The sequence below is a fragment of the Hydra vulgaris genome, chromosome 06, assembly GCF_038396675.1.
Source record: "Hydra vulgaris chromosome 06, alternate assembly HydraT2T_AEP".
Taxonomy (NCBI): Eukaryota; Metazoa; Cnidaria; class Hydrozoa; order Anthoathecata; family Hydridae; genus Hydra; species Hydra vulgaris.
Window position 1 is genome coordinate 10,895,796 of NC_088925.1, and position 26,629 is coordinate 10,922,424.

General features: G+C 28.0%; 1 protein-coding gene across 2 annotated transcripts in view; it reads left to right on the plus strand.

The window, feature by feature from the left end:
• The first annotated feature begins 709 nt into the window (after window positions 1-709).
• Window positions 710-26,629, plus strand: part of LOC100205250 (beclin-1) — a 39,988-nt gene continuing 14,068 nt past the window's right edge. For both annotated transcript variants that reach the window (XM_065799207.1, XM_065799208.1), the window contains exons 1-12: window positions 710-875; window positions 4,768-4,817; window positions 8,720-8,775; window positions 10,095-10,182; window positions 10,313-10,502; window positions 10,956-11,054; window positions 14,296-14,401; window positions 24,267-24,350; window positions 25,915-25,975; window positions 26,103-26,191; window positions 26,276-26,347; window positions 26,512-26,550. In XM_065799207.1, the coding sequence (XP_065655279.1) occupies window positions 719-875; window positions 4,768-4,817; window positions 8,720-8,775; window positions 10,095-10,182; window positions 10,313-10,502; window positions 10,956-11,054; window positions 14,296-14,401; window positions 24,267-24,350; window positions 25,915-25,975; window positions 26,103-26,191; window positions 26,276-26,347; window positions 26,512-26,550 (1,091 nt within the window). In that variant the 5' untranslated portion in view covers window positions 710-718. The remainder of the gene's footprint in view (window positions 876-4,767; window positions 4,818-8,719; window positions 8,776-10,094; window positions 10,183-10,312; window positions 10,503-10,955; window positions 11,055-14,295; window positions 14,402-24,266; window positions 24,351-25,914; window positions 25,976-26,102; window positions 26,192-26,275; window positions 26,348-26,511; window positions 26,551-26,629) is intronic.

A 26,629-nucleotide genomic window follows, 5' to 3' on the forward strand; every position in this document is an offset into this window, starting at 1 on the left:
TTTTACGAAATAAGCGTGAAAATTTGTTTACATAGAAGAACGCAGCGCCAAACTAATTAAAATTAGTTTAGCGCTTCCCTCTCCTATGTAAAAATCGGGACAATGGTCACCCTAATATATGTGCATATATGTGGAAGTGGTGTCGTGGTAGAGCGCTCGCTTTATAAGCGAGAGGTTCTGTGTTCGATCCCTACCATGTCCCCGGTAGTAACGCGCTCAACTTGTTTCTCCACGCAGCGGCCTTGTTCGTCGAGGTTTGTGTTTCAGAGTAATAGAGTTAAGAGAGGGTTATAACCACAATTAAGTAGCCTCCTTGTCTGTAGTGGCCTTCTTGGCCTTGGGGAGGTGAATTAACAAAAAAAAATATATACATGTGTATATATATATATATATATATATATATATATATATATATATATATATATATATATATACACACACATAGTAAATATAGTATATACATTGACTACCTTGTACCCTCTTGCCGCAAAGGAATGCTGCTACATTAACTGAGATTTGGCATGGGGAAGCAATCTTTTCTTTCGTTATTCTTCTTTTTTTTTCATCTTTTTGTAATTAAATCAGAAATAGTGCAAGAAAAGAAAGTTTCTCCATGCCAACCCATCAGTTAATGTAGCAGCACTCCTTTGTGTCAGCAGGCTATAAGATTTATTTAACAGACTTTTGAGATGTGCTTTAAAAATTTTTTGTTTAGAAAATGGCTAAATCTGAAAAATCTGATAAATTAATTACATCTATGAATGGAAGTAAAGATACAACACATGTAAGCTTTTTATGTCAGGAATGTTACCAACCCTTACGAATTGACAATTCACTTTATTCACTTGACCAAGAGTTGTACAAAGATTTAGAAAGTAAGTTTTTGGTTTATGGTTTTATTATAGTGTAGAACAGTTTATTTTTGGGTTGCTCCTATATCTTTTTAAAAGATATAAAAAGATAATAATATACCTTAATACTTTACTGAGTACTTGTTAAATGGTTTTGAAGATAAAACATATGATACTGAATTAACAATCCTTGTGTATATGTATCAAGTTACTTAAGCTGAGGTTCCCACATTATTTATACAGTCAGTCAAGCACAAATTTTAGTCAGTAAGTATATAGTCAGTAAAGGAACTAAAAATTAGGTTAATCAAAGGTATTTTGAATTATAAATTTTTAAGAACTTAGATATACATTTTATTAAAATCTTATGTTAATATTAAAAATGAAATAATGAAACATCTAAATAACAATAATTTAATCTCAATTTAACAACATGGTTTTGTATGGTGTTATTTATTGAACTGGTACTGAACTTTTCAAAAAAATTTGTTACAGCAATTAGTATTTGGAGAAAAATTATATCCGAACTGAATATATATTCTATATTATAAGTCATATCCTTTAGGGATTAGCACTTGGACCAATGATTTTATTTTTTGCATTAATGATATAATGTTAAATACTAAATACAAATGCAAATGCAGATAAAAGATATCTTTACTAGATCATAGCAAGCTATAAATTTACAAGAAGATCTGAACTAAATACTATAATGATCAAATAAACGGTTATTAAATATAATATTAAATATAATATATTTAAAAACCATTAATAATTTATTCAAAAACGGGCAGAATAATCCAACCAGATACCTGGCATTTATATTCCATGTACCTAGGAAAAACTTTTGTATTCCGGGTACCTGCCAGGTACTTGTGATCTCTTTTTTCTGGCAGTTTTCCTGGGTATTCGGATTATATATAAGTCAATTGCTTGGTTTGGATCCAGAAAAAAATGCTGGAAAACTGGGACCAAGCTTTGTACCCAGCACATCTCTATTTAAAATTTCACAATGGCAAGTACAAGGTTATACATATTAGAAAAATAATCCTATAAACAAGCCTTTTCAGGAGACCCATGCAGTCACATGCCTTATGTAATATTGAAAACTTGCCCAGTTGTTCTTTGCAAATGGCCAATTTATATGTTATATTAAAGAAGATGTAAATATAAACTAAAACTAAAATAAAAAACAAACAAACCATAAACTGAGAAGAGAAATAAATACAAAAAAAAACAAAAAACTTCATGGAGTTTAGAAAAGATCAAATTTTCAAAGTTATTTAATCCAAGCTTAATTACTTCGAAATTATTTAAAAATTTAAAATTTTGATATTTTCAAATCTCTACTAGGAAATTAAAACATAAAATAAATATTATTAATAGGATTTGAACCCTCATTCATTGACGTACTAACTGTTGTGCTTCATAAATATAACAGTTGATTAACCTAAGAGCTATACTAATATAGCGATGTAGGAAAAATTAAAAACTTTAAATTGTTAAATTAAAATCAGATTGAATTAATTATTAGGTTTGAACTTGAACTCCTAAATTAAAATATATATTGTATTTTTGCTTTGAGATTCTATGGTTTATATTTAAGTTATTTTATCAGTCATTTTTTTTTTTTTTTTTTTATTTCAGTTAAAGGGTTGTTTATTTTTAATTTTTTCCTTATATAAGTTTAGTTTTTTCAGCACATTTGTTAAACATATAAATTATCAAAATATGCAAAAAACTATGGTCAATTTGTAAAAAAAAATATTGTATACATGGTCATATTGGGCATGCAGCTGCACATGTCTCCTGTGAAGGCTTGTTTTAATGAGTATTTAATGTATAATAAACATAAAAGTAAAATATATTCCACTAAATTAACAAAAACGATCTTGAGTATATATGTATAATAAAAGATCTTGATATATATTTGATTTTGAAGCTGGAATTACCACATCAACTATGCAGTCAATAAAACCTACCAAAAGTTAGGTCTAAACTTTTTCAAGTATTTATAAATCTAATAGCGGACAAAAATTTATAAAGAAAAGTTTGAAATATGTTTAAGCATTTGCAAAACAGATTTTAAATATCTTTACATTCAATATTTTTCTAGTAAAGAGCTCTCCACTATTTATCAAAAGAAGTTGTAAATACTAACTTAAAGAATAATTTTGCTAATTCATTTGCAACTTAAAACTCATTAAAAATTCTCTATGATAAATAAATACAAAACTGCGACTTATGGCTGTCTGATGAATTTGACTTAAAAATAAACTTTTATATTTCTTATATGTAAATAATACTTTGTATCATAGCTTTTGTTTTTTTCAAATACAAGTCTTATTTCAAGTGTAAAAATTTACTTTTGATTTATTTTGCTAGAAAATACTTTGCTATTAAATTTTGTAAACTCAACTTAATAACTAAAAGATATCGATTAAAATGAAAATATTGCAACAAGAATTAACAAACTAGTAAATAAATAAATAATACACTAGTAAACAAATAAATCAAAATTAATAAATCAGTGATGAATTTTATCATACAAAGTTGCCATTACTCAGGGTTGTTTTTGTACTTGTATTTAATGAAGTCAACAATGAATTATCTTTTGGAAAGTTTCATTAAATAAGATTGACTGCTCAATAGTCATAGAAGCAGTTCATGTTTAAAACTATATTTACAAGAATGATACAATCATCCATGTTTTTTGATGAATATATGCATATGCATCAAAAAACATTGTATCATTCTTGCAAATATAGTTTTGCAAGTTTTAGCTATACTTTTTCAACAGAAAATAAAAAAGTATAATGGGTTTGGAAAAAGATGCAATAATGGAAAAACTAAAAAATTATGTTTTTAATCAAGTTTTTGTTATTTATAAGACAATTACAAATAACATTGAACTTAAGCATCAATGTGGCACTAATAGCAATCGGTTTCGGAAATACCATCAAAAACAAAAATTCCTCATAGTAATATACTTACATATCCAAACCATTGTGAAATCAAGATTCAGGTAATTTAGAAATATTTTAGGAAATGTGTCTCATTGTTAAAAAATTTAAAATATATTCAAAACCAGTGGCAAAAACAACTGAGACAGAGTGGGTTAGCAAAAAAAACTGTAAGCTTTACATTAGGCATCAAAAAGAAATTATATCTTTGCTTGATTAAAATTACAAGGCAGCATATTTACTTGCGAATCAGATGTTAATAAATATATCAAAAAAGAGAAAGATCTCTTAAATGTCAAAAACTTTATATAAAATTATAATTGTTAATAAAAAAACAAATAAAAAACGCTATCTTATGTCTACATAAGCTAATAAAATAAAGTTTCTACTTGGAAAGGTAAGTAAGGAAAACTTTATAGTTCCAATCAAGGAAACTTCAGACTATTGTAATATATCACTGCAATATCATGCTTGCAGCAAATTATATGCTGAGTTAATGTTGTTATTTGCGTTTTAAATCTTATTGCATTGAACATATATACCATATAACCTGTAGCAGGATTGTTTACTCAGTGCAATAAATATAGTGTGAACATGAAACTAGAACACTAAAAAATAATGATGCAAAAACACTTTAAATTAATGGTGTACATGCATTTTTTGAGGGATAACTTTTAAAATCTGTTGAAACAAAAAATAAGATGTATTACTAAAAAAATACAAAATATAGCCATAATTCATTTTTTTCTAAAATAAATGCATGTAAAGACAACTCTCCCCTAACACCTGATAACTAATATTTTAAATTGTCTTGTAGCGTGTTTAAATATTTTGACTAGGGGCTCTAAATAGTTTGTATTTATGTCAAATTTATTTAAAAAGACAGTTTATCATAGTAAATAGATACTTTTTATTTAACTTTTGTGATGTGAATGATTTTTAATTACTTACAGCTTCATTTCCAAATTTAAATAACGAGGAGCCCATTGATAATGATTGTAAGGTAAATTTAGATTATACTTTATTTACAAGTTTTTTCTTCTTTTTATTTTGTTTTTTGTATATATATCTATTTATATATATATATATATATATATATATATATATATATATATATATATATATATATATATATATATATATATATATATATATATATATATATATATATATATATATATATATATATATAATATATGTATATATATATATATATATATATATATATATATATATATATATATATATATATATATATATATATATATATATATATATACACACATTTTAGGGTGGCTTTTTTTTGATGAAAATTTTTTTTTTTTCATAGTACCTTTATTTGGTGAGGTTTGGTAAAAAAAAGTAAATAGGTCAAATTTTTTTGCAAACTAATAATGGGAAGAGGTCTCCTAAACCTTATTTCGGAACCCTAAATTGACCAAAATTTGTCTAAACCTGACCTAATTTGTCTAACTTGATCTTAAAATTTTATTTATTTTATACAAAATGCTGCTATAAGCTGTTGAACATTACATCTAAAAACAAAAGCATAGATAGTTGATAGATAGCTGAGTGGGAAATCATAGATCACTGAAGAGGAAAAGTGTAGGCAAATTTAGGTTTACCACTTCTCCATTATTTACCAAAATCTTTTCTAGTTGCATATTTTGATTACATTATTGAAAAGTATTTTAATTGCAATAATTTGGTTTTGATAAGAAGCCAACACTCTCTGATTTTTTGGAGGGGGGTATTTGAGCTTGAAAAGGATTTCACTTCTGCTGCAGCATGGGGCTCTCAGCTACTGGGGAACTTTAACCCAGATAAAACTCAATTTTTTCAGTTAATCGTTATTGTAACAATCTAGATTTTCCTATATTTGTTGATGATAATGTACTTGATTTTTAGAAATAACCATATATCAAATCCATTGCGAAATTAGCATCTGCTGAGGTTGCATCTTTTTATTGTGCTTGCCACTTTCTTACTATGGATTCTATTCTTTATCTCTATAAATCTCAAATCCACCCTTGTATGGAAAATTGTTGCCCTATCTGGAATGGATCTTTGAATGGTTTTTTGCACCCTTTCTCTTTAAGAAAAGGTCCAAAAAACACATTTAAACATAGTTGGTACTGCTCTTGCAGCCAACCTTCAACCATTGTCAGGTCATCATAATGTTTTTTTTTTTCTTTTTTCTACATATACTGTAATGCGCATGATTCTAAAGAGCTAGTGTCTCTTGTGCCATATACTAAAATTCATTCTCGAGTTACTTGTCATTGAATTAAGTCTCATCCTTTTTCTGTGACTATTCCTAAGTGATCCAAAAACTCTTATTTATCTAGTTTTTTTCCCCGAACATCAGTTCTTTGGAGTTCACTTCCTTCATCTTGCTTTCCTGATTTATATAATTTGCAATCTTTAAAGTTGTCTGTCAATCGTTATCTTGCTCTATAAACTTCATGTTTTCTTTTCCAGTAACTTCCAACTCTAATAGTGGTTGCTTGCAGCCTTGTTGGAAGCAAAGATGTAGAAAAAAAAAAAAAAATTGTCATTCGATTAAGTCTTATCCATTTACTTAGACTGTTCTGAAATGTTCCAAATATTTTTATTCACCTAGTTTTTTTCCTTGAACATCAGTTCTTTGGAATTCGCTTCCTTCATCTTGCTTTCCTGATTCATAAAATTTGCAATCTTTCAAGTTACATGTTAATAATTATTTTGCTTTATAAACCTCATTTTTTCTCTTCCATTAATTGTCAACTCTAATAATGGTTACTTGCAGCCTTGTTGGAAGTGAAGGTGTTAAAAAAATAAAAATAAAATGAATATTTAATCTTAGATTGAAATTCACGTTATGTTTATAAATACACATATGTATATACATGTATGTGTATATATCTATGTGTGTGTGTGTGTGTGTGTGTGTGTGTGTGTGTGTGTGTGTGTGTGTGTGTGTGTGTGTGTGTGTGTGTGTGTGTGTGTGTGTGTATATATATTTTATACAATAAATATACATGTAGACATAAACTTCATGTATGGTGTTAAGAAGCTGTTCAAGGAATGAAAATTATTTAAATATATATATTTTTAAAGAGAAACAAAAATAAACTAGTAATATAATATATTATTATATATATAATATATTATAATATATATAATATATTATAATATATATAATATATTATAATATATATAATATATTATAATATATATAATATATTATTATATATATATATATATTTATATATATATATATATATATATATATATATATTATTATATATTTTATATGATTATAATAATAGCAGTAATAATAATAATAGCAAAAATAATAATAACAATATTAATAACAACAAAAACAATAGCAACATCAATAGACAATAACGATAATAATAAAATAGTAATATAGTAATAACTAGTAAAACAAAAACGAAATATTTTAGAATATTTAAGAATAATATATAAGAAACAATAATTTTTTTTAATATTTCTAAATTTTTATCGTAAAGTATTGTATTATAAGTATAAAATTAAATATGTATTTTAAAATACATTTAAATATACATATGTGACTTGCCTATATTTTTACCATTCATGACATTATTTAACTTTCATAGCTTGAAAGAGAAACAAAAACAGTAAAAAATTTGTAATTTGTAAAAAAAAAGGATCTTAGCTCCGGGTAATAACCCTGCTAGAATTATTGTTTAGCTGCGGCTGGGGTTAGGAATGTGAAAAAAAAACCTATATTTGGCTGGAGCCGGGGCCCCGGGGTCATTTCCTAGTAAGGTCTAAGATTATTAATTTTTTTATTTTATTATTTTATTGGCTTTGAGCATTGTTTATTTATTAAATTTATATTTATATTAAAAAATTCTAATAACTAAAACAGATGTATGTAACACTGACACTAGTTCATTCTAATACATTTCAAAGATACTTCATTTTAAACAAAAATGAGGCTCTAAAGGGCATTTAATGCAGGTCCAGAGGAATTTCTATTTTCAAAATGTGTTCTATATAATACAAAAACACTAGGTTTAAAATTTTTTTGAATAAAAAATATTTTTAGGGGTGCCTTAGGACCCTTAAAAATTTGACAGGTCCCCAATATTTAAAAAAAAAGTTTTTCTAAAGTATGTCAACCTGGTACTCAAAAGAAGCAAAATTATATAAAAACTTCAAAAATAATAATCAATTTACATGAAAAACATGTTTAAAAAAATTATTTTAAAAGAACTTTAAAATATTGACTTTTTTTATTTTTATCTTAAAAACAATAGTTTTTAGGTGATTTCATCTGAAAAAAATATTTTTATGTAAACTGATTATTATTTTTGAAATTTTTGTATAATTTTGCTTTATTTGAATACCAGGTTGACATACTTTAGATAATTTTTTTTTCAAAATATTAGAGACCTGTCAAATTTTAAATGGTCTTGAGGCACCCCTAAAAATACTTTTTAAACACACACACATATACATACATACATACATACATACATACATACATACATACATACATACATACATACATACATACATACATACATACATACATACATACATACATACATACATACATACATGCATGCATGCATGCATGCATACATACATACATATATATGTATATATATATATACATACAATTGTTTGCAGCCCCCTAAAATTGAGGGGGGTTAAAACTTTATATGGTCATTGTTTTCATTTATATATATATATATACATATATATATATATATATATATATATATATATATATATATATATATATATATATATATATATATATATATATATATATATATATATATATATATATACATATATGTACAGTAAAATATTAGTTTAATGTATTGTGTTTTAAAACTGAAAATAACCACTTATGTTTTAAAATAGGGTATGGAAGATATCATGAAGTCTTCTGATGTTATCCGACAAATCATTCAATCAAAGTAGAGGTTTTTTTGGTTTAAAGTTTGACTTTTTTTATATAAGATAATTGATGTTAAAGTTCTTAAACATTATCCTGTGGTTGTGTACAAGTTTATAATTGTAAAATATGCCTATACTTCTATAGGTAGATTAAAAGATTTTGATGCTCAAAATCTTTTGATTTTTTATCTTATTTTAAATTGATATTTTCATCTGAATTGTTTTAAAATGTTTTTCTAGACTGTTAGAAAATGTTATAATGTTCTATTAGACTGTTGGAGAATATTATAATGTTCCACTAGACTGTTAGAAAATGTTATAATGTTCCACTAGACTGTTAGAAAATGTTATAATGTTCCACTAGACTGTTAAGCGATGAATTGTCCTTTCTAGCATATCCCATAACATTAAATAGAATTTTATTCTAAACTAACTTTATCATAATAATTACTTAGGCATTGTCATTTAAGAACATAATTATCACTTTAATTGTCATTTAAGAACATAATTATCACTTTAATTGTCATTTAAGAACATAAATATCACTTTAATTGTCATTTAAGAACATAAGTATCACTTTAATTGTCATTTAAGAACATAGTTATCACTTTAATTGTCATTTAAGAACATAAATATCACTTTAATTGTCATTTAAGAACATAATTATCACTTTAATTGTCATTTAAGAACATAAGTATCACTTTAATTGTCATTTAAGAACATAATTATCACTTTAATTGTCATTTAAGAACATAATTATCACTTTAATTGTCATTTAAGAACTTAAGTATCACTTTAATTGTATCTTTAAATCTGGTTTTTATTTGAATTGGCAAAAGAACTGTTTATGATCTTACTTTTGCTGCCACGATTAATGTTTATTATTTCAAATGTCAAATCCTTGTTTTACTATTTTATCCTTTCTTTCAACAATTTTTACTACTTGTTAAATGATTTTACTGTCATATCATTAAAAATGTTTTTTTTCTTCTGTAGCTGGACCATCATTAAATAGCTTTCTAAAGAATTTTTAATTATTAAAATTTTATTTATCTAATTATAAAATTTTTTTTGAATTTGATGTATAAATAGTCATAGTTTTAAGTTATCTTTAAGTAGATGATTATTTTATTATGTTTACCTTTAATTAAATGATTATTTCATTATGTTTACCTTAAAGTTAAAATAGATATTGCCAATTTATCAATCAACTATTTTTGAAAACTTCATTTTTTTACCTTCTTTAGCATTTTTTTTTTCTCCATCATGAAATTTAGAGTTCTGTTTCATATGAGTTACTGAGTCATGATGAATTACTTTACTACATATTTGTTTTAAGAACATCATCAGGGACTGGTAATGGGTTTGCTCTTGTTGGTGAAGCAGCTAGTGGAGCTAAAGCTGATAATTTTAGTCACAGAATAAAGGTTTTTTTTTTTACTTTTTTTACTTTTATTGTATTTAGGAAATTGTTCATGCCAGTAATTTTAGTCATAGAATTAAGCTTGTGTTTTGTTTATTTTCATCAACTTATATTCATCATCACTTAATCATTAGATTTCTGCTCAACTCTTTGATATTATGTCAGGAAACACAGATATAGATCACCCTCTATGTGAAGAGTGTACTGACAGCTTGTTAAACAAATTAGATATTCAACTTCATATAGCTGAAAATGAATTAGAGAGTTATCAAGATTTACTATTGACTTTGCAATCTCAAGGTGAAGATGAGGATCCAGATTTAGGTAATAACCTTTAGATTTAGGTAATGAGCTTTGGGAAAAATGTTTAGCGTAAAGTAAAATGGAATTAGTATATTTTATAAGTATTATAAGTATTTTCAGATTTTAGAATCTGAAAATGTTTTTAGAGGTGTTGTAAAACCTATAGAATCTGCAAAATACAAAACTTTTAGAATTTAATAACTTTAGATCTTTTACATTTGAGTTATATATTAGAACAATTAAAGATAATAAATATAAAAACTAATAAAGATAAGTAAATAAACATAAATACATTATTATATTATGTTAAAAGTGTCAAGACATACTGTAAAGTAAAATATATTAAAGTATTACATTTGTTACAGTTTTTGTAAAAAATTTTTAGGCGTGGGTTTTTTCTAAATATGATATATATGATTCCCTTAAAGACTTTTATAAGTAATTAATAAATAACTACATTTAGAAATGTTTTAGATGAAGAACTAAGACTTTTAAGATTAGAAGAAAAAGAATTAATGGAAGAGCTGGCAAACATTGAAAACGAGCACAAAACACTTGAAGATGATAAGAAAGGTTTTTATTATATTTTTCAATTAGTTATTTTCAATTACATAATTATTATAATTAATGATTAAAACATAATTAGTAATACATTTGTATTTAAAAGCAAAATATTTTAAAAGTTCTCAGAAAAAAGATTAAAATTGCGTTTCTTCATAATACTTATTAACATGTCAGTTGTTGATGATATTTGTAATATACAATGCACATGTTTTAAAACGTGAATTTTTACGAAAATGTTTAACTAAAACTAGATTTTGTTGAAAGTTCAGCAAAGCAATAAATATTTCTGAATTCATGGTAGTTCTGATCCTTTAATTGACTGTAGCTCTGTCTCTTAATCAACTTCTTTTCCATCAATTCATTATATCTCTGATACCCTTAGTCCTAGAAGCTCTTGTAGTTTAAAAATGGTCCTAAGTTTATTTACTTGTAAAAGAGGTTGTGAATTTTTGGTCTATATAATGCGAAATTTTGGTCTATATGTTCAGGTCTTCTTTTTTTTTTTTCTTTTTAAAAAATAATTAGAAAAATCCCTGAAAATGTTTTTGTTAAAGTAAAATGGTTTTGATAAAATTTGATTGATCAAGAAAAAAATCTGACTGTTGTAATTTGCAGTTATTTTTGATGTTAATGATATTAAGTTGCTAATATAGGAGTGGCTTTGACCTTTATACTTCTGCAGTTTGTAACTTTCTTTTTTAAGTCTCAATGTAGTTCTGCAAATCATAAAGTAAATGTCATGAAAAATAAAAAAATGACTTAAATTCAAATTTTTTCATTCGGTAAGAACCCTGGGTATTCAATCCTTCCTAGCTATGTCCTTCAATACATTTTACAACAGAATAAGTTGACATACATTGAAACAATTTACTTATGTATGTATGTTATACATATATATCAGACCTAGCTACATTTACAGCACAATTTTTGACTCAAGAAGAGAAAGAGGGCGTTTTGAGAAGAACCAGCTCACATATTGTTATTCCAGCCCAAGTATGACAACAGTTGTATTGTCCCTGAATAGAATCTGTATTGCATTCAGGGATGGATAAAATTGGGAGTAAGAAAATGGTGAGCATTGAAAGGCAACCACAGCAGATGTTAACTTTCATTTGTATATATGATTTTCATGAGAAGTCAGTAGTTAATGATAATCTGAGATGTAAAGTAGAGGACTCAGTGCTATGTGCTGCAGTGAGAGATTTCATTAACATTCATTAACATAGGAACATGAACAGTATTGCCATAATTGTTTGGACTGAGTTATAATGGTGTTCACGAGTTAACAAAATTTGCAAGCCACTGCTAGTCTCTTATGGCTTCTCTCTGTAAAAGAACTCTCTAGCTGTTACAGAAGAAAAAGTTAGATTAAAGATGCTGATCTTGAATCTGATATCTTTTTGCAATAGTTTTCCTGTTTTAAGCGATCAAAGAATGATTACTTTTTGACAGGAATAAATAGTTGTTGCCTGCAATAATAATAGACTCACTTTACAAGTGATGTTGCCAAGAAGATCATTAATATAGATGAGAAATGGTACAAGACCAGCAATAGAACCTTGTGGAACCCTACAAGTTACTGGAAATAAAGAAAAGTGTTGGTCTTCAAGGCAACTAAAATACTGTGCTTATATAGGAATGATTTAATTATCTCAAAAAACTTTCCTAGACACAACATTTGAAGCAAACTTATAGATAAGACCAGCATCCTAGACGTTATCAAAAGCCTTTAATACATCAAAAGCATTAGCCACCATCTAGTGTATGATAGAACCTTCTGTTATAACAGTTAACAAGTCAGCTGCAGAATGAAAGAATCAAAATCTGTATTGATTGGTAGAGAGTAAGTTATAAAACTCAAGGTGAGATATTAGAAATTTGTTAATTAAAAACGCAAACGCCTTGCTAATAATGTTATGATAAGTTAACAAAATTCAGTTGACAAAAAGGGGCTGAGTTTTCCCCAGTAAAATTTGTAAAAATTGGAACCACAGGTGCCATTTTCCAGTAGGCAGGTAAATAATGCAGGTTAATGCTAATCACTTGTTGAATACTTTTAAGAATATTGAAAAGATTTCTGGAGTTTTTTAGGAATATGACATTTGTCTGAACCACAAGCAGTGAGCTTAACAGAAAAATAATTTTAGCAATGGAAGATAGAGTGATTTGGATGTCTAATAATGGACTAATCTGAATATTTCTCTAAAATGTCATTTGAATACATCCTCACTTTTTAACACACTTGCTTAAAAAAATTGGTTAAAAGCTTTTTTCTTTAATTTTTCTGTAATCTTTTATAAAAATAAATGTTGAATAAAGTTAAAATTATTCAAACTTTTGTTGATTTTTGTTATAATTGGTATTAAACACAAACTTCTGTTACTCACTCAATCTTCTGTTATTTGAAGATTTAAATGGATGAAGGTGTCATGTCACAAAAGTACTTAGATATCTTTTAATCAGGTTTAATTAAGGTTTTATTTTTAAGTTACTTAAAAACTTAGTTTGACATTTAAAAGTTACTTAAAAGTTCAAGGTTTTAAGTTTCTGTTTAATCAAGGTTTTAAGTAACGTTCTTTTATATGAACTTAATAACACCACACGAAAATGTGCTAAAATACTATTTTCACAGTGATGAAGGAGTAATGTTGCACATCAGTTCACCCAAAACATAACAAGATTGTTGCTAAGAGACTAATATACATTCATTCATAAACAATGTTATTTTAATTACTATATTTCTCCATAGATATTTATATATCTTTTCTATAGTAAACATAACATGATTGTTGATAAGAGACTAATATACATTAATTCATAAACAATGTTATTTTGATTACTATATTTCTCTATAAATATTTATATATCTTTGCTATAGAAAACATAACATGATTGTTGCTAAGAGACTAATATACATTAATTCATAAACAATGTTATTTTGATTACTATATTTCTCCATAAATATTTATCTTTGCTATAGAAAAATAACTAGAATAAAATGTGTTCAAAACTTCAGATAACTTTCCATATTGAAGAAACTTAAAGCCTTCATCCACTTCATCAATTTCATCGTCTTCAATCAATTCATTTATGTCTTCAATTAACTTCTGTCATTCAACTCAAACTTCTGTTAAATTTTAAACAAATGTAAAGTTTTATTTAAATTTAGTTACTTTTTTGTATTAAAAAACTATTAGGGAAGTTTAATAGTTAATTTCATCTGAAATTTTTTTAATTTTGCATACTCCAGAGATGTTAGAAGAAAAAGAAAGATTAACAAAAGAAGAAAATAAATATTGGAAAGAATACTCCATTCACCAGCAAAATTTACTTAACTTTGAAGATGAACAAAACAGGTGACAAGTTTGTGTATTAGAAACAAAATTGAAAAACTTAATTCTTTTTTTCTTTCTGTTTCTCTTGAGTATATGTTTTAATTTTTATATTGTTTGAAACAATGTTATTTTTTTTTTTTTTTTTTTAAACATCTTCGCTTCCAACAAGGCTGCAAGCAGCCACTGATTAAAGTTGGAAGTTACTGTAAGAGAAAAGATGAAGATTGTAGAGCAAGATAACGATTGACGGACGATTTAAAAGATTGCAAATTATACGAATCAGGAAAGCATGATGAAGGAAGCGAATTCCAAAGAGCTGATGTTCGAGGAAAAAAACTAGACGAATAAGCATTTTTGGAGCACTTAGGAACAGTCACAGAAAAAGGATGACACTTAATTGAATGACGAGTAACACGAGAATAAATTTTAGTAGATGGCACAAGAGACGCTAGCTCTTTAGAGCAGTGTCCATTATAGTATTTGTAGAAAAGAGAAAGAGAAGCAACATTACGACGATGTGATAATGGTTGAAGGTTGGCTGCAAGAGCAGGTCCAACTATGTTTACAATGCGTTTTTGCACCTTGTCTAAAAGAGAAAGGGCATCATTAGAAGATCCGCCCCAGATATGGCAACAGTATTCCATACAAGGCCGGATTTGAGATTTATAGAGATAGAGAATAGAATCCAGAGTAAGAAAGTGGCGAGCTCGATAAAGAGATGCAACCTTAGCAGATGCTAATTTTGCAACCGATTTGATATATGGTTTCCAAGAAAGATTGGAAGTAAGAGTTAATCCTAGAAGATGAAGAGTAGGTGACTCATCTAGTACATCACCGTTCATAAATATAAGAAGATCTAAATTATTGCGATAACGATTGGCTGAAAAAAATTGAGTTTTATCTGAATTAAATTTCACCAGCCACTGTGAGCCCCATGCTGTAGCAGAAGTGAGATCCTTTTCAAGCTCAAATGCCCCCTCCAAGCAATCAGAGGGTGTTGGTTTCTTATCACGACAAGAATAAATGGTAGTATCATCAGCAAACAATGCCACCTTAGATGTGAGAATATCTGGAAGATCGTTAATGTAAATTAAAAAGAGTATAGGGCCAAGAATAGAACCTTGAGGAACCCCTGAAGTTACAGAATAAGAAGAAGAGTGTTGTCCATCGAGGACAACTTTTATGCTACGATTGGAAAGGAAGGATTCAATGATCTTAAAGATGTTGCCGGATACACCATAAGAAGAAAGCTTATGGAGAAGACCAGCATGCCAAACTTTATCAAACGCTTTTAAAATGTCAAGAGCGATGGCCTTAACCTCTCCACCTTCATCTAATGCACGATAAAACCTGTCAGTTATTACTGTTAGCAAATCAGCTGTAGAACGAGAAGATCGAAATCCATATTGATGGTCAGAAAGTAAGTTATTAGATTCAAGATGAGAAATTAAGTGTTTGTTAATTAAAGATTCAAAAACCTTGCTTATGATAGGAAGAAGACTTATGGGACGGTAGTTAGACGAATCAGATCGCTCTCCAGAATTTTTGAAGATAGGGATAACAGATGCGGCTTTCCAGCAGGCTGGAAAACAAGACTCTGATAAGCACTTGTTGAATAGTTTTGAGAGTATAGACGACAGCTCCGGAGAACACTTCTGCAAGACAATAACAGGTATGTTGTCTGGGCCACAAGCTGTGGAAGAGTCAAAGCAGGAAATCACTTTAGATACAGATGCTGGAGTGATATGAATGTCAAGCAATGGATCAACCTGTTTGTTGGCAATATCAGGTAGAACGCAACTGGTGGAATCAAGAGATGATATTGATGAAAAGTTTTTAGCAAACAGTTCGGCTTTGTCTTTAGGTGAGGTGACAAAGTCTGAACCATACAAGAGAGGTGGAATTATAGATTTGCCCTTATTATTGATATTATTAAAGATTTTCCAGAAGTCACAAGAGCCTAATTTTTGAGATGAGATACGAGATTTCATGACCTGAGAATAGCGGGTTTTGGCGTCAGACAAAACCTTTTTACAGTTGTTTCTAGCAGTAATAAACAGATGTCTGTTTTCTGGAGAATTGTTTTGCTGATAAATATGGAAGTAACGGTTTCGATTGGCAATCGCAGCAGCACAGTGTGAGGAAAACCATGGAGGAGAGTGAGGCTTGACCTGGAATCGTCGAGAGGGAATAAAAGATTCCATGCCAGCCTGAATCCACGAAGTTATGTAAGAAGCACATTTTTCGACAGGAAGTTGAAAGATTTCTACCCAAGGGCCATCACGAAGAAAGTCACGGAAAGAATCCCAGTCAGCTTTACTGTAGTTGAAAGAGGTTCGGTAATAGGGGGATTCAGGTGATGAAGAAGAATGAGATATTAGTTTTAGAGAGATCAAACTGTGATCAGAAGAACCTAAGGGTGAATGCGGAGAAACTGAGCACTGACTAGGATCAGAGACAAGACATAAGTCGAGTAGAGAAGGTAAATGATTAGGGTTGTCAGGAAAGCGAGTTGGAAAGTTGACTATTTGAGTTAGGGATTGAGAAAGGCAAAAGTTGTGGGCTTTAATGCCTGCAGAGTCACTGACACTAGAGCCAAGCCATTCAGAGTGGTGAGCATTAAAGTCACCGACAACAACTATATTAGCTGATGGATAAAGAGAGAGGGCTTGGTCAATATGATCAGAAATAACATCAAAAAGAGTGCAGTCTTGAGATGAAGGAGAGCGATATAGAACAAAGAGAAAGGCAATAGAGTGAAGTGGTGCTAAACGAAAGCACATGAAAGAATAGTCTGTGGATTCAAACCTAGTTTCACGACAAACAGGTGAATTCTTACAAATGTAAATGCCCAGGCCAAGCATGTGACTATTGGAGTCTTTACGAATCAGAGGAAGATAACCATCAACACTAAGATCACAAGATGAGACAGCCGAACTCAAATTAGTCTCACAAAGAGCAAGTAGGTCTGGTGAACTTTGCAAGAGATAAGACTCAACAGAAGAAAAGTTACTTCGAAGACCACGAATATTAGTGAATGATAGGTTTAGAGAACTTGGTGATGATGATGGTTTTTGGTGTTTTATAGTTTTTGGTACTTTATTCATTTTTAAATTAGATTGAAGAACTTGACTCAAAGCATAGATAGTACTCAGAACACCGTTTAATAGCCCAAGCAATTGCCTCATTACTACTAATAAACCCTAAGCCGTAACAAAGGGCTCCAAATGTGGCCTCCGCAATGCACACCAAAAGTACAAACAGGGACACCATCCATGCGCAACATGGCACTGTTAGTACTTTGATATTTTTCAGCTGTTGATGGAATCAGCCTCTCTGAGAGCTACCACAGAGTTCGGGAAACCTGACTACCAGCCGGCCTCAGAACCATAAAACTGAGTTTTAGAGCTGTACCCTCATAAGGAGATAATAGAATGAGTTGCTTAGTCATAAAAACAGTGACACAAGCATGCCCATGCATTGAGTCAAGAAGATCCAGCATTCAACATCCTAAACTGGAAACAATGTATTAAAAATACATCTGCGCCAGCCTAATAGATGAAGAAGGGGTGCGAGGCTGGTCAACAGATAGAATCTGTTTACCCCTTAAGTCTTTGCCTAGGAGGCCTTCTACAAGACAGTAGCTGGGTGCATTTAACATCTGCCCAAGATGAGTATTTTTATCGAGACACCATCTCTAGCCTTTACTCAACCAAGAGCCCCAAGGCAGGGGGTGTTTTAAATCGGAGTTGGCATCTCCTAGCCTTTGCCTAAAAAGGCATATCCTACAAGGCAGCAGGACATGGAGCAGATTGTACTGGGTTACATGTTACCAGTAGCAGGATAACCTGATCTGACAAAAATATTGCAAAGCTATTTTTAGTATATTAAAATGATTTAAATGGTTTTAAAAATTTTTAGTTTAAAAAAGATGTTTTGAGTATGAACACAACATTTTTTAGTCACAACAACTTGCGCATCAAAAGACATTGTTTTCTATAGAATTATTGTTTCTATATATACTGGTTTGGTAGATGAATGAGATTTAAGTTGTACGTTTGTTATTTTATTATTTGGTAAAGTAATATCCAAAATATACAACTCATTTTGCAGTTTTTAATTTCCATTGTATATTTGGATCAATTGAGTTGAAAAAGATTAAGAAACCGCAAGCATCATTGATATTATCAAAATGTGCATTTCTATCATCAACATAACACTAGAGAATAAGTTATACTCAGGCTGAACATTGTAAAGTTTGCAAAGATAATATCAATTGGAAAAGTTTAATGTAGCTTAAATCAAAGTGTGATTTTTATTAAAAAGCTATTAGGGAATCCCTAATAGCTTTTTTATAAAAAATATATCATAGAAAATATTTTTACACTCAAAATTTTGGTATGAATAAGGATACTGGTTGGTATTTCAAAACTAATCTTGGAAGGTGTGTTTGGGCATATGAAAAAGATCTAAGCTAATTTAAAAAAATTAAGAAACCTGTCTAATGCAGCGAACTCAAAATAAAGTTAAAATATTAGTTTATCTTTGCAGTGCAATTACTTGTCTCAAATTGAAAAATAGCTCCAACAATTAGGAGTTGAAATATTTTGTTTTATTATTGTTTGAAAGAATTTATTGATAGAATAATTTTATGTGTGCTTTATCAACCTGATTATTTAAAATCGCTTTATTTTCTTTAGAAAAAAAGTACATCATATGGCAATGTAAATATTGAAATCATGACAACATTTACATGTTATTTTTGTCTCTGCTTGACTATTGCTTCATAGGCCAGGTGAAACAGTTCCTTGAATTCTGACCCACGGAGCTGGTCTTGTTTTTACTGCGCAACTAGAAGTTTTTGTTGATCATCCTCATTGTTCACAAACTAATATAAAGTTTACAGCCCTTTCAGAAATTACGTTCATTACTTCTAGTTTACTGACAAAGTTTGAGGATGTTTTGAACTGATCAACATGGCACCACAGAGGAACAGGACAGTTTAACCTTAGTTTGTCCTCCATTTTAGTCAGATTCAATAAACTGAAAATAAACCAAGAGTTCTCTTCAATGAATGGAGCAAGCCTTGGTGGTCCTTCTTGTTTGAAGCTCAACTCTTTTAATAAGTTTGACTTCTCTGAATCTAATCAGGAACTGATTTGGAGACTAATCAGGAACTGGTTTGGAGAGTTCTTGGAGAGCAAGTTGAATCAAGGTTTCATTTAAGTACCTGGTGTGTTTTTCCATCTAAGTACCAGGTGTGTCTTTCCAATATCTATCTGTTGAACTCCATTTGACAAATGGTTACCCTTCCCTTTATTATGAATGTAATTAAATAAGGAATCAAGATCAGCTGATCAACAACTGATTGATAGTAAACAAAAACAAATTAATAATTTCATAAAAATAGTACATAGTACTTTCATACTTTATTAGTGCACTAAAAATATTATTTCTACTGTTTCAAATAATGAAGGCAACTCCACCTCCTCCTCAACAATGGGATAACATGCTATATTGGTGGATATGCTATATTATATAGCATACCCACATATTCATGGTTGGAAGGCATTATGCTTACCAATAGGGAGGTAGGAATCCCCCACCACTACCATGAAAGGGGTATTGCCTCTCCTCTCCAAAGGGAGAGGCATTGTTTTCCTAAAAAGAGGGGGAGGGGCATACACCCTCACCCAAATTAAAGCTTAATTATGCCTAGATCTATTATTAATTTTCAGAACAAACTGAAAATTAATAAATTAATATTAAGAACAAACCAGCATTAGTTATACATAATAAGTTGTCATCACAAATACCTGATTTTTTAATACTTTCTGCAGATGAATAAAAACCATCATATTTTTTTCCGGTCCTTCCCTGCTATTTATAACTAGTCCAAAATGTACCATATAAAAGAAAAGTTGGCTTTATATCAAACTTAAGAAAACAAATTAAACATATCAAACTTCAGAGGTCTTTTGCCAGACCTCTGAAGTTTGTTATGTTTTTATACACAAATTGGGCTGGCAGAGACTTTTAAAATCATCTGACATCAACATACTTGAGCGCAAAATTGTTTTTATACTGGTGGTCAACCATTCCAGGTAGGATCAACTTGATTTTCAAAATTTGAAAATTCTGACTCACCCTAATTAACATATCTCTGTTAAATGGTTTAATGATTATTACAATAACCGTTTTTTATAGAAAAAAATTGATAAAATAAATAATAAAATAGTTGTTTGAAATTTTATATTGAACTATTAAATATTGTTAAATATTAGTTAAGTTTTAATTAATATTATATTATATGAATTTTATAACAATTGAACTGACTATGTTTTATTTAAATACATATTATTATCGTAAAAGCTATATAAAACAGCGATTAAGCTATGTTGTGAGGTTTTATTAATAATAACAATTTGTTTTAATATAAAACAGTTTTTTTACTTGTTTATTTTATTGTTTTTTTTAATACAGTTTATAGATACAAAACTCATTTTAAATAAAACATATTTTATTTTAAATGAGTTTTGTATTTAAAAAATGTAAAAATTGAAACAATGAAGAAATTATTTGACTTGATAGAAGTTATCAATATATGTGGTGAAAATTATATTTTAAAAATAAAAATATGGATGAAAGACCTGTTTTACAATAAATAGCATAAGTTTAAAAATAAAAAAAAATCATTTACATTAATGTTAACATTTATCCTTTCTTAAGCAGGATATCTTAAGCAAGATAACTTAGTTTGTTGATAACAGGTTGTTGTAACTTAGTTTATGTATTTATAGATGTATGCTATTATAATATTATTTCATAATATTATAATAACATAATATTATTTTATGTATGCTATTATAATTTAAATTCTTATGATAAATTATCAATTCTATGAAGAAAAACAAAAAAATAGATCAATTAGTTTGTTGCTTTTAATTTGACATAACAGTCTAAATCTGCAGCAATGTAATTTCAAAAATGTCTCTAATTGACTCAAGGTTCAATTTTGATTTTTTCTGACATTTTAATGGGTAATTTAAATTTTCATTTCGGAAGCATTGATTTTTGGCTGAAGTTTTGTATGAACCTGGTATGAACATATTGATAAAAGCAGATTGTCAACTTTTGAAATTTTTTTATTTATTTTGGTTTTCTTGGTGGTTGTGATGAAGGTGGTTTAGAAGTCTGTTAGTGTAGATAAACTGTGTGTTGTCTTAAAAGATAGCTTTGTTTGTATCGTTGAAGAAACTAATTTGGGTTTGGGGTTTTTGGAAGGCGTTTTCACTGGTATTGGTACCATGGAGTTAAAAGCTTTTTTGGCATCATTTGTAATTTTCAACAAGAACAAAAAATATCAACAAGAATAAAAAAGGTCATATTTATCATTAATCAAGATCAAATCTTTTGCTAACTGAGTTTAAAGACTGGACCTATTATCATTATAAGTTTCAACTGCATTGATTACACTTTCACTATCGCTTGATGTAGCTGGAACGCAGAGCACATCTCCTTGCTAAGTCTGCTAACATTAGAAGCAGAAAATTAGAGCCATATTTCTTCCACCAACACAGAATATTAACTTGTGAAACGTTTGTGTTTTTTTTGACAATTTCTTTCACTGTCCAAAATGCTTCCATCAAGGAATGGTTTTTGATAACTTTATTGGTGAAATATTCACCTAGAAAGAGTGTCATATTATCTAAGCATTTACATGCAATTCAGAAAGGATAACTGTTTGACTTTTACATAAAATATTTAATTTTGATGTAAAATTTATTATTTAAACAAGAGATGCAGTATGTAAATATGGATGTGCATATGTATGCATATATATATACATATATATGCATATGCATACATACATACATATATATATATATATATATATATATATATATATATATATATATATATATATATATATATATATATACATATATATATGTATATATATATATAATATATATATATATATATATATATATATATATGCATATATATTATATATATACATATATATATGTATATATAATATATATATATATATATGCATATATTATATATACATATATATCCTTATAGTTTGACATCTAAACTACCATTTGTGGTAAAAAACGGCTGTTAATGACTCTTTGACATATAACAAGACAAAATTAAGTACAGTTTATGTCAAAACCATTGAGGAACTAATTATGCTTGATCATTTTTTTAAAAACCGCAAACAGACAAATAAAAGACTAGAATGATATTAAAAACATACAGAATGTTTTTTTGTTTTTTTAAAAAAACAAAAAATTACTCTGAATATTTTTATTTTTATTTTTTTTCTGTTTACATACATCGACTGACAAATTAGTAGAGCATGCGAGAAGTGCTGCCACATCACCTGGCAAATAGATAAACGTGAGCAGTGCTAGTACATGACTGAGGGTTTAGTTTGGGCAGGCAATCTATCAAATAAAAATAAAAACTTTCAAAAGTTTTTAAACTTTTTCCAGTCTTTTAAATTAATCTTTTTTTTAAAAAACATTAGCTTTAATTGTTAAACTTGTATTTTGTAATTTTTTTGTGGTTATAGTTAGGTTATAGTGAGTTTTTTTTGGTGATTTTCAAGGTGCTCCAAGAGGTCCTTACAGTCTTATCACAGACCACCATGGAATACCATTTAACTAGGAAGTTCATATCTCCTTCCTTACCAATATTGTTATCTGGCTACTGAATTGAAAATGAACTCTTTTTTGGTTTTTTAACAGAAACTTTGAAAACTCTACAAAGACATCTAAAACTTTTGATTTTTAGATCTCTATACTAAAACTTAAATATCTTTTTACTTAGTTCTAAAACCTTTTTTTTAATGTTTGATCACAAATATGTTTATCTTCTGCAAGTAAAAAACTGGCAGTTGACTGTAAATTTCTATTTGTAATTTACAGTTAAAGTCAAAATACAAGTGTTTTAAATTTTTGATAATCGCAGAGTTTTATTCAAAAAAAATTTTCAAAAAAAAATATTTTTTCCGTAGGTCACATCCTTTTTTTTTCTTCAAGTAGTGATTTGAAGTCTTTTATGTAATTAAAAAACAGACTCTCATTTTTTATTTCTGACCAGTACCTTGTATTTTATAGTAATTGTTTTGACATTATAGTTTACTTTTATCAGTCTGAAAAGAGTTAAATAAAACTATATGTCCATTAGGAAATCAATGTCTAATTAAAAATGTTATTTATAAAGCTACTCTCATCTAATGCCAATCATACAGAAAAAATTTACATTAGTATTAGCAAAAGCTTGTTCAAGCTCTGGTATGGGAACCACATAAAATCTTTTAATTTAGTCAGGTATAAAAACTACACTGAACTTTTTAAATAAGTCTAGAAACTTAAGAAAGCATGGGCTAAACTCGAGTGGAGCATTATGAAAATGTATCAATCTTATAATTCATACTCAAAATGATGTAATCTTTGTTTAAATGAAAAGTATTTTGTTATGACATTTAATCAAGCAACCTTGTTTAACAAAAAAAGGTGAAATAGTTTCCTCATGTAGACATGAAATTTTGATATTTATTAGTTCAGTTCTTGTTTGACCTTAAAAACTGACATTAGGCCTTGTTGCAATTCAGAGTTTTCAGAGAATTCAGTACTTTTCTGTGCTTTTTAAATAATGATGTTAATTGATTGCGGAATGAGGCTTGAAGTTTTACAAAAAAGTTGTATTTCATTTAAGTTATTTTATATAATTATTTTGGTTCATAATTTTGTTTCATGATGTTTATTTTTTTTTATTTTAAAATAGATAAATAGTTATATGTTAATCAAAATTTTATTTAAATAAAAAAACAACATTGTTTCAAATATTTTAATTCATTTTATTTTAGTGTGTTAAACCAACTTCAATATGCACAGGCACAACTTGATAAACTTCGAAAAACTAATGTATTTAACAGCACATTTCACATATGGTATGGTTTATACCAGGGATGCGGAGTCCCAAAAAGGACTCCGGGTTTAAAAGTCACAAAAAGATTACTTCTTTTTAATTTTTGGTATCCAGAAGCTCTAAAAATATAAAAAAATTTATGGACTTATAATAGGAAAAAAAATAATACTTTTAGATAAGAGAAACAATCATTTTTTGAACCTGGAGTCCTTAGGTATAATAGCGGCAAGGACTCCAGGACTCCAGGCTTAAAAATAATAAGTTCCAAGTCATTAAATCTCATGAGTTTTATTTTATAGAAGATCATAAGTCAACATGTTTAGAGCTTCTGGACACTAAAGACCTGTAAAAAATAGAGATATAAAGCTGGAGTCCTTTTGGGATTGCGCATCCCTGGTTTATACAGTACAATTGTTACATGTTTTTTCTTTCTGTTGTTGCTAATGTTTTCCTTGTTTATATGTAAACTAAAATCTAAAAATATTTTAATATATATATATATATTTTTATATTTAAGTATATCAAATACATAATATTCATAATTACATGTATGTACATTATCACTTATATCATCTTTAAGGTAATAACTGTTTCTTGAATGTTATTTTTAAATGTATTTTAAAATATATATTGACTTTAGTGAATTAAAAATAGAAAAGATATTTAAAAAATAACAACATTCAAAAAACAGTAATTCCCTTAGAGATGATACATACGTGCAGATGGTACTGCTTGGCAGAATAACTGACATATCAGTTATTCTACCGAGCCAATATGTATATCTTCATGATTTTGAGCTCAGAAACTTATTTTTAAACTTTGGATCTATTTCAGTTTCACTTTCTATTAAAACTTAAACTACTAGTTGATTCAGAGCAGTTACCACCTGGTCTGTTAATTAAAATAATCAAAGCCCAGTTTGTTAATTTTAACCAATTGTTAGCTTGTATAATTGTATTGTTAGCTTATTTAAAGTCATTCAAATCCAATCTATTCTAGTGTGTTAATTCAAACTATTATATTCTAGTCTGTTAATTCAAACTATTATATCCTAGTCTGTTAATTCAAGCTATTATATTCTTGTCTGTTAATTTAAACTATTATATTTTAGTCTGTTAGTTCCAAGTATTACATTCTAATCTGTTCAGCAAAGTAATTTCATATTATTTTTTAACTTATTTTAAATTAATCTCAGATTTTGTATTCTAAACTTGTCTTGTGATATTCTACATAAACACTGATGGAGAACAAAATTTCTTTCGAAGCTTGATGGTACTTTTTTTTTTTACAGTCACCTTCAATAGTTATATAAATTCCATACTTCTCACACTTTATACTTTTTTTTTACTTAAAAGTTTAATAAACAACCAATTGCTTCAGGTGTATTCAAACTTGTCATTAAGAACTAAACATTTCTGAACATTTAGAAACTTTTCTATTGGTTAAGAAATTTATTTCTTATTAATTTTGTTATTTTTATACATATTGTTTATATTTTGCATATACTATCAAATGACTGTTGTATACTAATTTTTCAACAATTGGAAACCTGTCATTAAATAAAAAGTTATGTTTTTTGATTTTAGGCACAAAGGGCATTTTGGAACAATAAACAATTTTAGACTTGGAAGACTACCGAGTGTGCCGGTAATGATTTTATTATCAATTTTCTATTAAAATAAAGTTTTAGGTAAATAAATGATTAAATTTTCTTATTACATTAAACACTTTTTTTTATTTTGAAAATTTATAAAAGTATTAAGTTTAAAACCAGGTTGAGTGGAATGAAATAAATGCAGCTTGGGGTCAAACTGTTTTGCTTCTTCATTCATTAGCTAAAAAAATAGGAGTCAAGTTCAAAAGGTACCACTACTAACAAAGAGTTTTGAGTATTTCATAGTATCTATAAAATAAGACAAAGTTTATAGAATAGTGGTCTTTTTTTAGATACCAGCTGGTGCCATATGGAAATCATTCATATTTAGAATGTCTTGATGACAAAGCCAAGGAATTACCATTGTAAAGAAAAACTTCTTCACAAATAAAACATAGTAGAATTATTAAACAATTTTCAGACCAAAATATTTTTTATCAGTGAATAAAAAATTAGTCAAAAATAAAATTCTTAAGATTGTTTGTAAATTTTTTAATCTTTTTATTATTATTATTTTTTTAAATCTTAGGTATGGATCAGGTGGTTTTCGTTTCTTTTGGGATACCAAGTAGGTTTTACAATTTAAGTCAATCAAAATCTGTTTGAATCATTTTGGTTTTGCTTATTTTTATATAAGAAATATAATT